General features: G+C 52.1%; 1 protein-coding gene across 1 annotated transcript; it reads right to left on the reverse strand.

The window, feature by feature from the left end:
- Positions 1-10,074: 10,074 nt before the first annotated feature.
- LOC123122747 (protochlorophyllide reductase B, chloroplastic) lies at positions 10,075-12,211 on the reverse strand. The gene is made up of 4 exons (XM_044543088.1): positions 11,940-12,211; positions 11,754-11,840; positions 10,990-11,518; positions 10,075-10,891 (listed from the first exon to the last, which is right to left on the reverse strand). Exons 1-4 carry the CDS (start codon positions 12,099-12,101, stop codon positions 10,377-10,379), a joined length of 1,293 nt encoding a protein of 430 aa, XP_044399023.1. The 5' UTR covers positions 12,102-12,211; the 3' UTR covers positions 10,075-10,376.
- Between the last annotated feature and the right edge of the window lie 1,594 nt (positions 12,212-13,805).

The raw sequence follows: 13,805 nt of genomic DNA on the forward strand, positions 1-13,805 counted from the left end.
TCTACACTTTGTTTTTGAATTAGCTTGTGAAATTTGGACATGTGGTTGCTCGTGTATATTTAGACATGTGTTGCGGTGTCGAAGAGGGATATTTGAACACTGTTTCCAGGGAATGATGCTGAGTGGCCTATGTTTTGTCGGAATGTTGATTCATTTCTGTTCCGGCAAATTTCATGTTCTCGATTTGTCCACTTTTTAGCAAAGGTCATGCCGAAATTTTCCGTGAATTTCGGCATTACTTGTGCTACAAACTAGGACATATCGAGTGCCCGGGATTTGCTGCACCAGGAAGGAGTCAACATTCCTGCAAAACAATAGGCCTTTTTTATGTCATTATTCATTTTATTAGGTCTAGAATTAATTGACTAGATTTAATCATAGGAAACATGGCTAGCAACGATGAACGACAGGGTTCTGGTGATTGCGACAATGTCTACCGGGCGACAGACGAATTTTTTAGCCTTACCGACGATCAACCATTGTTGTTGCTGGGCCCACCGGTGGCATCGGGGACTAAGACCGACACGCAGACCGGTGCTGAGACTGAGACTAGCGCTGAGACTCAGACCGGCATCGAGACCGGCGCTGAGACTGAGACCGGTGCTGCCTCGGGGAGCAGAGCCGGTGTAGAACCGAAAGCAAAGAGGCAACGGCTTCCTAACAAACTTAGGACTACTAGACTGGTGGTCACGGAGGTGGACGACGGCATTTTTGAGCCAAAGGTGCCCAAGGAAGTGCGTCGATGCTACGGCAATCAAATAGGCTGCATCGTATGGACAACTGCCACCATCAACGATGATAAACTACAGAAGATAGAAAATATGAGGAGCTCCCTCCTAAAGAAGTTTCACCAGATATTCTTGTTCCCGGGCGGAATGAGAAGGATTATGAAGATCCAGACGAGGACCCGGCAATGAAGAAGATAAACAAAAACGCCATGACCAAGTTTAGCGACACATTGGCCACCTGGAAAACTCGAGTGAAAGCAAGGATCATCGACAAGAAGGAACCCTACTCCAAGATTGTAAAGGATAATCCAACAATCATGGAAGAGCAGTTTCAAATATTCAAGGAGTCTTGCGAGGCCGAAGCTGCCAAAAAAAGTCTAAGTACATGAAGGGGCTTCAAGAGAGGAACATTGGGAGCCACCACCTCGGAAGCCGTGGTTACAGCAGAAAGAGGTCCAAATGGGCCAAGGAGGACGCGGAAACCACGAGTCTGGGCATCCCAGACCCCTTGGCGGATTTCACCGTCCCGCAGGAGCGTGACGTCCTGAGGGCCCGGCACCGTTGGGACCCAGTGAAGAAGGTTTACGAGACAACACCGGTCATTACGGAGTTCATGAGACTGCTGGTAATTTTAGTTTCTGATCAATTCGACTGCACACGTTAGTCATATTTGTAAACGATCCTTGTGCCTTTTGCAGAGAGAGCGGCACCGGATTGCGGCCGAAAGTGACTCGCCGTCTGAGGCATTGGCGAGGCCCAAGTGGGACACTCCATTCAACCGGGCGTTGAACATATTGAAACAACAACCGGTGGATACTCGACCGTCGTATGGACGCGTTCACGGCGTCGGAGACGGCGCCACGTGGAAGAAGTACTACCGTGAGACCACGGAGGAGAGAAAGGAAAGACAGAGGCTAACTGAAGAAAACATCGACAAGAAGGTTGAGATTGCGGTTGAGAAGAAATCATCTCACACAGTCGCAATAGCGGTAGCTGCCGCAAAACAGGTGGTTGCAGATTTGTCTACTTCCTTGGTGACGGGCGTTTTCACTTGGACAAGGCAAAATCCAGAAAATAAATGCAGAGGACTTTCCCCTTGCTGACTTCTTGGGAGCACCTGCTCCCGCACCGGCTCCCACACCGGACGTGCTTGGCGGTGCTTCTTCTTTGGCTGAGCTTGATGCTCTCACGGTATATGTCACACCGGCCCCCTTCAATATAAATGTATAATCTCCCGTTTTCGTTGCCTTTCGGATGTCTCATGTCACATACTTTTCTTTGCAGGCCGAAGAAACCTCGTGCACCATATTGTACACCATCGGTGACCAGAAGGTGGACGTGGGGAAGGCGACGATAATGGAGCCGAAGGAACCATTTTTCCATAGCCGACCGATCCCCCCGAACGTCTTCAAGGTTTCCGTGGCCAGTGTCGAACCGGGCCACGAGAATTTGCCTCCTCCAATACTACTGGTGGATGACGAGGAGACACCGTGGCGGCTTGGTGATTGTTGCAATGGGTGGGTCCTGTTGTGGCCAAAGAGTCTGCTTCGTCTGGAGGCGGTCGGGAGCACACCCACAAGCACGCAGCCTCAGCAAGGTATGAACATCAACACCCCACCTACCCAATTAGCGTTGGGTGTCGGGTTGGGTGATAGTGAACGGGGTAAGGAGGAGGCTCCATTAGTCGCTGATGAAGTCGCCATCAAGGTTATCAGAATCGCGATTCTGCTATACGATTCTACAACTTTACGATCCAAACTAACCCCTATGATTCTATGATTTTACTTCATAGAATCTACGTTTCTACGATCCTGATAGTGAAGATTCTACGATTTGCGATCCTACCATTGGAGCTCCGATCCGATTCAAAATCACGATTCTGACAACCTTGGTCGCCGTGGATGAGGATGAGGACGACAGTGGCGCTGAACAGTATGTCTATACTGGCGCCTCCTCAGGGTTTGAGCGTCATGAGTCGGTGTCTGAATTGCCGTCTCAATGTATTATGGACGACCTTCCGGTAGTAAAGAAGTCTAGGAAGAGAGCGAGGAAAGGCAAAAAAGCTGATTCTATGATCCAGCCACCTCAGCAGCCTCGGCTTTAGGACCGTATAGATATCCCCGATGCAGATAAATGGCATATCCCCGATCAACCAATCCTACCTGCAACAGTGCTATAGGCCAGATTCGGCGATCTAAGGAGACTTCATGACGATGTGATGTGGGTAGAGAAAGGCCTCATCGCCTCGACGGATCCAGGATACCCACTCTACGTGGTTAACGTTCCGCGGCAAATGTCGTACGTCGACAGCTTCCCCGCGGATAAGTTCTTCCTCCGATTCGATTACATATTCGACATGTTTCACGTGAAGAAGCTGGATTTTATGTTTGTCCGCCTTTATGCCTTGCACATGAACTACATCATCGGGTTTGAGCAGATATCTCATATCTGTGCCGCTGACCCGTACTACATGCACAAGGGCTTCTTGGGAGTCTGCGCAGAGCACCGTGTATACGCGAGGGAATACATCGTCAATTTCATGCTTGCCAATAAGTACAAGGGGGCGATTCTCGTGCCTTATCATCCCGTGTAAGTCATCCGCGCTGCTATCCTTCCTTCGATTTTAATCATTCATTTGCACGGTGGAGGCTAAGTAATTTGAGGTGTACTTATTTTGCGCAGCGGCAGGTGCGCCGTCCTCATCATCGTATACCCCCGATTCTCCCACGCTCTTTACTTGGACTCGTCGAAGAACATTCACAAAAAGGATTACACCCACATCAAGGATGTTCTCGACAGTGCTATGTTTTACTACCAAGCAAGGGGTGGAGAGGTCAGGGACAAGAAGAGAAGGGGCGGCAGGGTCGCCTTCGGCCATAAGACCGACTTCTATTGCATCCAACAACCGAAAAATTCTCTTAATGATGGATTCTATGTCCTACACCACATGCTGGAGTACAGACGGGATCACCAGAACCTTCGCATGTCACCTAGATCCGGCGATGCCCATATTCTGCAATGGGCAAAGAACATAGGAGATATCGAGGATCATCGACTTCGAGCTGAGTTCTATCACATCCAGCACGAACTTGCCCAAATCATCATGAAGGAGGTCGTCCAAAAAATAGGGATGTTCTACGAAGAAGGACAAATGTCGCGGGAAGACGTCCGAACATGGATAGCCTCTCAGTGTCTCGACATGAAGCCTTTCACTAAGCTCAGGGACTATCTCCCTGACATGGATGGATGGCACGACATGGTGGAGTGATTGTCGATATATGACAATGTGTCTGTTTAGTCCATACTTTCTGTATGACAAAACTTTGAGTTATGCACGGTGAAACTTTATTTGTGATGTAAGTAAACCGCCCTCCTCCTCCACTAGTGAAGATCACTCTAGTTAGGGCATTTTGGGTACGATGAACTTTGTTATTTATGCTTATGATATGCTGTTTCTATTTTTGCCAAGTCTGTCTCTTTCTGTTGCTCAACTATATATGTTGCATATCATCGACTCATGTGACGATGCAGGTGCATAGATCATCGATGGCGAAGAAGTGCTACGCCAGGAGTATATATACGACGAGTGGCCGGAGTGTCAGGCCCAGGTGTACCGGTTTCTGGTTTCCGAGCAACAGGCAGTAGTTAGTTTAGGTTCACGCTAATGCGAGAGAGGGATACGAACTCATGTACTCAAAGTGATAGCTCTTCTCGCGTATACCATTGTTTAGATGAATGACGATGTATTTGCAAGTAATCGAGGACTTGTATCGCTATTTTCAAGATGATGACGAGAGACCACTTTGTGTTGGATGATGATTATGATGATGACATGATTTGATGAGACTAACTGTATGTATATGCTATGACTACATTTGTATGTGTATGATATGCTAAAGATTATTGTATAAAGCCTATTCAAATACAAAACAAATACAAAAACAAATATGCAGGAAAAAAACTAATAAAACTAGTAGTAGCGAGGGGGGAAATTTAGCAGTAGCGCCGCATTACCAATAGCGCTTCCTGGTAAACATCGCTGCAGATAATATCAGCAGCGCCCTTTTCTAAACAACGCTACAGCTATTCATGTATAGCAGTAGCGTGGGACAACATGCGCTACTGCTATACGTTAGCTGTAGCGCCTTATTAGTAGCGCTTGTCCCTGCGCTACTGAGAGGCCCAAAACCCGCGCTGCTGCTAGGCTTTTCCCTAGTGAGCCTCTATAATCGACTTGTCACTCGAACATGACATTCGTTGAGCACTGAGCCTCTATTCTACGGGCACCTTCTATGACCTGCTCAAAATAGTGCTCGGCTGGGTCTTGGCTTCCCGCCGGACCCCGGGTTGCAATGCTGGTGGCATCCATATCTGCCAAATATGTCTTCACATGGGAAAGAGCCATCCGCGCACCCTCTATCCACGCCGACCTCTTCACAACATCGATTTGCGATCTGGTGCCAAACAATTGTTGCACCAAACCAAAGTAGCTGTCCGGCTTTGGTCCCCTCGGCCATAGATGGTCTATTATAGACCTCATTGCAAGGCCAGACAGCCTATGGAGCTCGACAATAGCGGTCATCTTCTCACTCAATGGCAATGAGCGCGTTGGAGCGCTAAATTGCGACCAGAATAGCCTCTCCATTTCGTTATCTTTATGATCCTTGAATAACTTGGTCGCATCAGCCGCACTCTTCGCCAAGTCCGCATACTCATCTGCTAAACTCCACAGCTTATCCAACGGAGCATACTTGGGATCTAAAAACTTCATCAGCAGCAAATAAGGATTTCCAGCCGCGATTTCTCCGTCTTGCCAAAGTTCCTCCCGCGCTTCTCTAATTTCAGAGCGCATCTCCTTAGCCGAATCCAGCGCATTCTTCAGGTCAGCCGCCTTTGCCTGATTCTCCTTCTCGAGGAGCTCGTATCGGCCGGCGGCGTCCCTCAACTCCACAACCATCATGGCTACCTTTTCTTCGCTTTGGAGATGAGCGGCCTGTTCGGCTTTTAAGTCTTCGGTCGCTTTTAGAGCAACCACATTGCTAACCCGGGCTTGTTCCTTGGCTAGGGCAAGCTCCGCCCTCAGGGCCTCAACGGCAGCAGCTCCGCCTGCAGCCACATTGCATCATATTAATATTACAACCTTCTTGCAATTTCCTAAAACAAATATGGATAAAGAGCGCCTACTCTGCGTCTCCTCGAATCGCTTGTTTACAAGCGTGACGTCAGCCTCCACCACGTTAATCTGCCGCCTCAATTTGGCGCATTCAGCGGTTTGGTCTATCACCGAACCCTTAGCAACCTGCACATCAATACAAGTGCGATTATTACCTGGGAGTGTGATCCTCCGTTTGCCACCATGGGCTGGCATCCACAGTCTCAGGGGCTACTATCTATACAGAGCGCATGTATCGCGTGTGGTGCAACCAAAAATTGCATATTTTGTGGCTTACCTCAAAACCTTTGAGCAAGCTCCTAAAAGCTTCACTTAACCCGCTTGTGGCGGAAGAAATTTTCTCCAACACCGTACCCATCAGTGTACGATGATCCTCCGAGAGAGCAGCTGACTCCAGGAGGCCCGTCAGTGTGTTCGGCCGGACACCGGACTCTCCCAGACCCTTTTCATTGTCCGCCACAGGAGCCGAACGGGTTGGGCTCGGGGCGGCCGAAGTGTTAGCTTCCGGCCCCATTGGATCTGGACTCCTCCGTGACGATACCTCAGGGTCGCCTGCCCCACGGGGCGGAGAGGTAGGTGGGGTCTCACGCTCCATCATCTCCGGAAGAAGATCCCCCGAGGACGAACCCTGTTGAGATGAACTGCTAGCCGGACTGCAAAAAATAGGTCCCGGTTATTACCCTCAGAGGAAAAAGCAATAAGCTTCTTGTTTATTAAACTTATAGCTCGGTGGAGGGCTGGCCCGTTAGCGAGCACTGCGCGGTAAGAACGCCCTTCGGGGCAGGGCCCTTTGGTGAAGTTTTCTTCCCTTGTTTAGGTGCCCCCGTTTCCAAGTCTTCGGAAGCGGCCCTCTTCTTCCCGCGGGGGGAGGAAACCTCAGATTCACCTCCCCGATTCTCCTCCTCCGTGGAGACATTAATTCCCCTGGTTCGGATGCACAATGTGTGAGGCTCACCCTTGGCTTCCCCACTCTTCCCTTCATCTTTCTCCGATGGCACTTGTCTTAGCGCCCGCTCAAGCATCCTGGCTATTGCCGAACCGGGCGGGCCTTCGGGAAGTGGGGCCGGACACCTGATCCTCTCCGCCTTACTAAGCCAATCCTAGTCGCGGATAGTATTCAGAACAATGCTATGACAAATATAAGCAAAGTGTTCGGTTATAGGGTTACTTACTTGGGTATCTGGGCGATTGCAGCTCAGGCCCGCATCCTCGGTGGTGTCCTTTATTCGTTGTCCGAAGAACAACTTATACATTCCTTCGGACGTCATGCCGAAGAAGTGTTGATCTCTGGATTGAACTCCCACATCCGGAGAGGTCGATGGTTGCATGGCAGGGCCCGCCGAACTAGCATTACCTGGATTATTTTGACAAGACTAATGTCCCTCTCGAGGAGCTCCCGAATGCGGCTCTGCAACATCGGTACATCGTTTGCAGGCCCCCAGTTCAGTCCCACGTTGGCCCATGACGCCAGTTGAGGCGGAGGGCCCGAGCGGAAGGTGGGGGCGGCCGCCCACTTCGAGCCTCGGGGAGCTGTGACATAGAAGCACCTCCGCTGCCATAGATCAGATACCTCCGGGAAGGAGCCTTCGGGCCACGGGGCATCGGTGTTCCTTCTTATTGCAGCGCCTCCGCACTCTGTGTGTCGCCCCTCAATCATCTTCGGCTTCACATTGAAAGTCTTGAGCCATGGGCCGAAGTGAGAGGTGATGTGGAGGAAGGCTTCGCACACGATGATAAACAACGAGATGTGGAGGATGGAATCCGAAGCTAGATCGTGGAAATCTAGCCCGTAATAGAACATGAGGCCCTTCACGAAGGGGTCAAGAGTAAGGCCCAAGCCCCAAAGGAAGTGGGAGACAAATACGACGCTCTCATTGGGCTTGGGAGTAGGAATAACCTGTTCGGGGGCTGGAAGCCTGTGCTTAACATCGGCGGTCAAATACCCCCCCCCCCCCCGAGCTTCGCAATATCCTCCTCTGTGACAGAGGAAGCCATCCACCGGCCTTGATGGTCGGATCCGGACATGATCAAAGATCCGGGGTGCTTAAGCTTGAGCTTTGGATGTTGGAACTCGAGGTACGAGAAGGCGCAAGCATGGAGATAGAGGGATAGGCCTCGAACCCTCTATAAAGGGGGAAGAATATCAAGCGTCCCCAGTGTAACCGTTCGGGACTTGCCTAAAAACACAGAGTCATGCCGACAGGCATGGTTGGATTACCCATACCCGTATTGATGAGGATCCCATAATAAGAGGGACACGATCTCTGCTTCGACAAGACGTGCCAATGGAACCGCATCGTAATGTGCGCGGTAGCCTATTGTAAAAAATGGTTCGAATAAAAACCAGACCGTGGCGTGATGTCACTTTTTAAAGAGTTGTCAGCAGATTAGATTCGTGGATTATTATTCTCTCTACGGTGGTATATGGAATTTATCTTGCAGAGCCGGACACGGTCCTTGTGTTCGGAAGTTATCTTGAAATATTCGGAGATGGAATCCGCCTCGCAATGCCGAAGACAATCTATGCGCCGGACTCATCGTCATTGAAGCCTGGTTCAGGGGCTACTGAGGGAGTCCTGGATAAGGGGGTATCCGGACAGCCGGACTATGTACTTTGGCCGGACTGTTGGACTATGAAGATACAAGATTGAAGACTTCGTCCCGTGTCCGGATGGGACTTTCCTTGGCATGGAAGGCAAGCTTGGCGATTCGGATGTAGATCTCCTTCTCTGTAAACCGACTCCGTGTAACCCTAGCCCCCTCCGGCGTCTATATAAACCGGAGGGTTTAGTCCGTAGGACACAACAACAATGATACCATAGGCTAGCTTCTAGGGTTTAGCCTCTCTGATCTCGTGGTAGATCAACTCTTGTAATACTCATATCATCAAGATCAATCAAGCAGGAAGTAGGCTATTAACTCCATCGAGAGGGCCCAAACCTGGGTAAACATCGTGTCCCCAGCCTCCTGTTACCATTAGCCTTAGACGCACAGTTCGGGACCTTCTACCCGAGATCCGCCGGTTTTAACACCGACAGGGGGTAGATGTGGGGCGTCCAGGGAGTGGGGTAGGAGTAGTCGGCGGCGGACTGACCGCAGCCGCAAGAGGCAAACGATTGTCACCTCCCGTCCCGGGCGTGCGTCGCGGTTAGGTCATGTAGCTGGGCTGGGCTGTGTTTGGCACGGCGGAAAGGAGCAGTGTAGCTGGGCCTGAGCTCTACGTCGTGCTAAGCCCGGGGCTTATGCAAAAATACAGATAGATAATAGCTAGAAAAGAAGGCCACGCCCCGGGCCTGGGCCCTAGGGGCCTGGGGTGTAGATCCGCCCCTGGTTCTAGGGACCACCATGGAGCTTTTCGAGAGGGAATATGCCTTTTATTTCTGTGCATCACGGATCCGGGTCTGGCTGAACTCATGGCGTGCCGACGTGCCATTCAACTTGCGAGAGAAATTGGAGCCCGAAAGCTCATCCTAGATTCTGACTCTCAGACAGGTGTCCACAAGATCAAGGAGGGGTGCTTGAGGTCGCTCTGCAAATGGACACATTATTGAAGAGGTGAAAGGACTTCTGCAGGGTTTTGAGGAATTAAAAGTTAGATGGGTGCGATGTTCGGTGAATAAAGTCACTCTACAACTTACTAGGGAAGGTTGCTTGATTAAGCTTTGTAAAACTTGGCTGGAGCATCCGTTAGCACGTTAGTGGCCTCAGAGGATGTCTAATTAAACGCATTAACGTGCGGGAGAAGGGCGGCCAACCCAGCATGGCCATGTGGCACATGCTGGTTGGCAGTGGCGAGAAACTTCTTGAACTTTTTTGGAAGACGAAAGTAAGATTTTTTTTCTTTTGAGAAAAGTTTTTTTAGATTATTTTTAGAGGATGAAAATGAGACTTTTTTTTCCTTTTGAGATTTTTTAGGCTTTTGCTTTTCTGTTTGAGATGGATGTGATGTCTACGTGTTGCCAGAAAGTTTTTATTTTTATTTTGAGATGAAAGTGAGAAATATTTTTTTATTTAAGAGGGAGAAATACGCGCACAACTTCATTTCAAGAGGCCGCGGTGGCGGCCCCAACCACCAGTAAAATGCAACAATTTCAACTAAAACACACAGCCCACACGCGCGCGCACACACGCATTGTAACGTTGAAAGAAAATTCGCTGGGTGGAGTTACCGGATGAATCTCAAAAAGTCGAACTGTACTTCCACTATTTGGCCGCCCAAGACACTTTATTGTCACTATTATACCAAATCAAAGCAAAAAGAACTAGTTTTACAGGCTTAAACTCCTTGCGAACTGTAACCACTTCGGACTTAATCGGGCGCACCGCGTACTTAATCTAGCAGTTTGTGCGAAACGTGTCCTACAATTATTTTTCCATTTTTTGGCTTGAGAAAAGAAGCACAAAATTTCGCCACTTGGTGCGGATGACGATCGATCGGGGATTGCGTCCTCGCCGGAGGGCCGGCCATTTGGTGATCATGCGAGTCCGACGAGCTTCTCGCTGAGCTCCCATACCTTCCTTGCCTTCTCGGTGTCGCTGGCCTCCTCGGAAAGCTGGTTCTCGAAGGACGCCGAGTTCTTGTTCCAGCTCCAGTAGACGCCAGACTTGGTGAGGCTGGGCTCGCTGACGACCTGCGCCAGCCTCTTGCCGGCCTCCTCCTCGGACACGTACCCCTTGGTGATGTACTTCTGGAACGGCGGGAAGAGAAGGCGGAACAGCGGGATGTGCTCACGGAAGAGCCCAGTGGTGGCGATGCACCCCGGGTAGAGCGACGCGAAGGTCACGCCGGTCTCCTCGTGGTACCGCCGGTGGAATTCCTGCATGGTCAGCATGTTGCACACCTTGCTGTCCTTGTATGCCTTGGCGCCGTCGAACTCCGCGCCGTCAATCATGGCGGCACTGCCCACGCCGTTCAGCCCGGCCGCCAGGCCCCTCAGGTCGCCCAGGTTGGCCTTCGGCGGCACGTTCCCGGCAAGCGTGTTCGTGTTCCCTGCACGTAGAAATGAAGGTTACACTCTGAAACAGTGAAACGACGACCACGACGACAAAGAAACATAGGATCGCGCATGTACATATATTACATATTACCGGTGATGGAGCCGACGATGATGAGGCGCTTGGACGGGTAGTCGGAGGCCTTGAGGTCCTCGAGGAGCTCGCGGGCGAGGAGGAAGTGGCCGAGGTGGTTGACGCCGACGCTCATCTCGAAGCCGTCTGCGGTGAAGGAAGGCTCCTTGGCGGTGGGCTGGTACACGGCGGCGTTGCAGACGACGACGTCGATGGGCATGTCGAGCTGGCGCACGTTCTTGACGAACTGGCGGACGCTGTCGAGGGAGGCCAGGTCCAGGTGCACGATGGTGTAGCTGCCCTTGGGCATGCCGGCCGCCCTGGCTGCGCGCGCGGTCTTGAGGTAGTCGCGGCACGCCATGATGACGTGCCACTTGCCTGACTCCGCCAGAGCCTTGGCCGTGGCGAGGCCGAGGCCCGACGACGCGCCCGTAATGATCGCGTTGCCCGTGCGGACGGTCTTTTTGCCGGACAGCGACGCCGGGGTCGCGGTCGGCGCGGACACCGCCGCTGCCTGCGCGCGGATGGCCACCGACGACGTGTTCACTCTCTGCGTGGTTCGTGACACGCATGTCCGTCAGAACGAACAGCGACGAACAGAGCACAGTCCACACTCTAGCCCAAGTACTCACCCAGCTAACTAATCATAAAATTCGACACCCCATTACTCGACTATATGTTACTAGCTGCAATTCCCCAAATAATACTACTACGCAATGACGAGCAGCAACTTGCTAGGCATAGTGCACACATGCATCGACCCAAGTGCAAAGATTTGAGCTCACCTTGGTGCGCAAGCCCAGGGAGGTGGTGTCGAATTTGAGGCCATCGGCGAGACGAGCGCCGAAGAAGGCCGAGTCTTTGGCCGCTCCCTGCACACAGACCACAGAACCGCGAAATCAGCACCGAAGATTGGGAAGAAACTCCAAGCACCACACCTGAACTCCCCTGAGAAGTTGAGAAAATTAAACCTCTTTGCGCGCAGAGAGGGCCGACGGGAGGAAGGAAGTGGCCGCCTGAAGAGCCATCTGAGCCGCGAGCAACGCCGCGATGAGTGAGTGTATCAGATAGTGCGGTGCGGATGGCAGTGAGCTTCTCTTGGAAAGGCTTGGAAAGCGAAGGAGCGGCGCCATTTATGCGAGCGGAGACGATAAGGTGATAGGGGGATGCGGGCCGATGCCACATGGCGCCGACCTGGCAGCGGCGCGGCCAATGGGGTTCCTCTGGCTGGATTCCCGTCATGGGCATTCCTGGCTAGCTGGTGCACAGAATGGAAGGGTTTTGATTTAAACGTTGGTCGCTGTTGGCGTCGATCGGGACGGTTCTAGTGAGTTGTGCGCGGATGGGCCGGTTTTGTTCCGTCTCGCCTCGCCTGGGAGCAGGAGCAGGACCATGTTTATCGAATACAACAGACAGATCTTGCTCTTTGGAAATTTTCCATTTTCCCCATTTCATCACAGTCCAATATTCGATTTATTTTTTGCGAGGACAATATTCTATTTTCTTACCATGAACCGGCCCACTTCTAGTACTTGGTGGTAGTATAGCCTGTACATTCGTCATCCTTCAAAGAGTAAAATACACCAAAAGTCCTAAAGCTATTTGAGGTGTGTTGAGCTAGTCCCAAAACTTCAAAACTGTAAATTTGGGTCTCATAAGTTTGTTAGTAGATCATCACCGGTCCTAAACACCCTAAAAAATGTTTTGACATGCTTGCGTGGCGTGTTGACCGTTGCCATGTCAACACGGGTCCCATCAAGGACATCCGAGTAGAAAAATATTTTGCATAAACACCCTAGGTTGATGTCGTTGGACACAGAGGATGCAGACTACCTGAACGTGGCTACCAGTTTTTCCAGCTAGGTCAGCTTAGAGCATCTCCACACGCCCCCCAACAGCCCTCCCAGGCCCTTTTTTTTATCACCGACTCGAAAAAAAGGCTCACGCACACGCCGAGGAGGCCAGATTTCATCGGTTAGGCCCGAAATTGGCGCCGGCAGACCCAGGTCGAACTCAGCGCGCTGGGGGTCGGCCGGGGGCGCCGGGGGAAAGAAAAAAGGCACCAAACTTCCCGCGTCAGATTCCCACCCCGTTGGCCCGCCGAGTCAACGACTAGGCATAGTCGTCCTCAGCGCCCCGTCTTGGCTCCCGCGCGAATCAATGCCAAGGCGGCAAGTCAGCCTTCCATTGATCACGGGCGGCGCAGTGAAGGCGAGACGCCGTGGGTCCCGCCCATTCCTGCCACGCGTCCACACTGCTGCCGCCTCCTCGCCGTTATAAAAGCCGCCTTCCGTCGCCGCTGGCCGCACACTTGCCTCGCCACAACCATCTCTCTCTCGCCGCCGACCACCCTCCTTAGCCACCCTTGTTATCGGCCTCTCTCCTTTCCCCGTCAAGCCGACCGATGGTGGAGAGGTTCCCTAACGATGGAGCGGCGGCCAATGGCTTCGTCCGCCTCCATCTGCACGAGTGGGAGACGCGTCTTCTCCATGAGGCCAACTACCCGGCGTCGCCGGACATGCGCGTGCCGGGCTCGTGGAGGCTCGGCGTCAGAGTTGTCCTCGTGCCAGCGTCGTCCACCGAAGCCGAACACAGCCGCGAGATCGCGCAGGTCAGGGTGTCCCTGCCGGAGGAAGCGCGGCAACTGCCGAAGTTCGCCCCCGACAATCACACCCTATGGACGTCATACTTCTAGCATCGGCACGCCGACCAGCTCGCCTTCACCAACGGTGCTCCGGCGCCAAGGTGGCGCCACAACTCCAAGGGTCGCCGCCTATGGTGGGGCGTCCTCGGACGCACGCTCCACGCCGTCCTCAAGCACCTTGAGCCCTGCAACG

The sequence above is a fragment of the Triticum aestivum genome, chromosome 1B (assembly GCF_018294505.1).
Source record: "Triticum aestivum cultivar Chinese Spring chromosome 1B, IWGSC CS RefSeq v2.1, whole genome shotgun sequence".
Taxonomy (NCBI): domain Eukaryota; kingdom Viridiplantae; phylum Streptophyta; class Magnoliopsida; order Poales; family Poaceae; genus Triticum; species Triticum aestivum.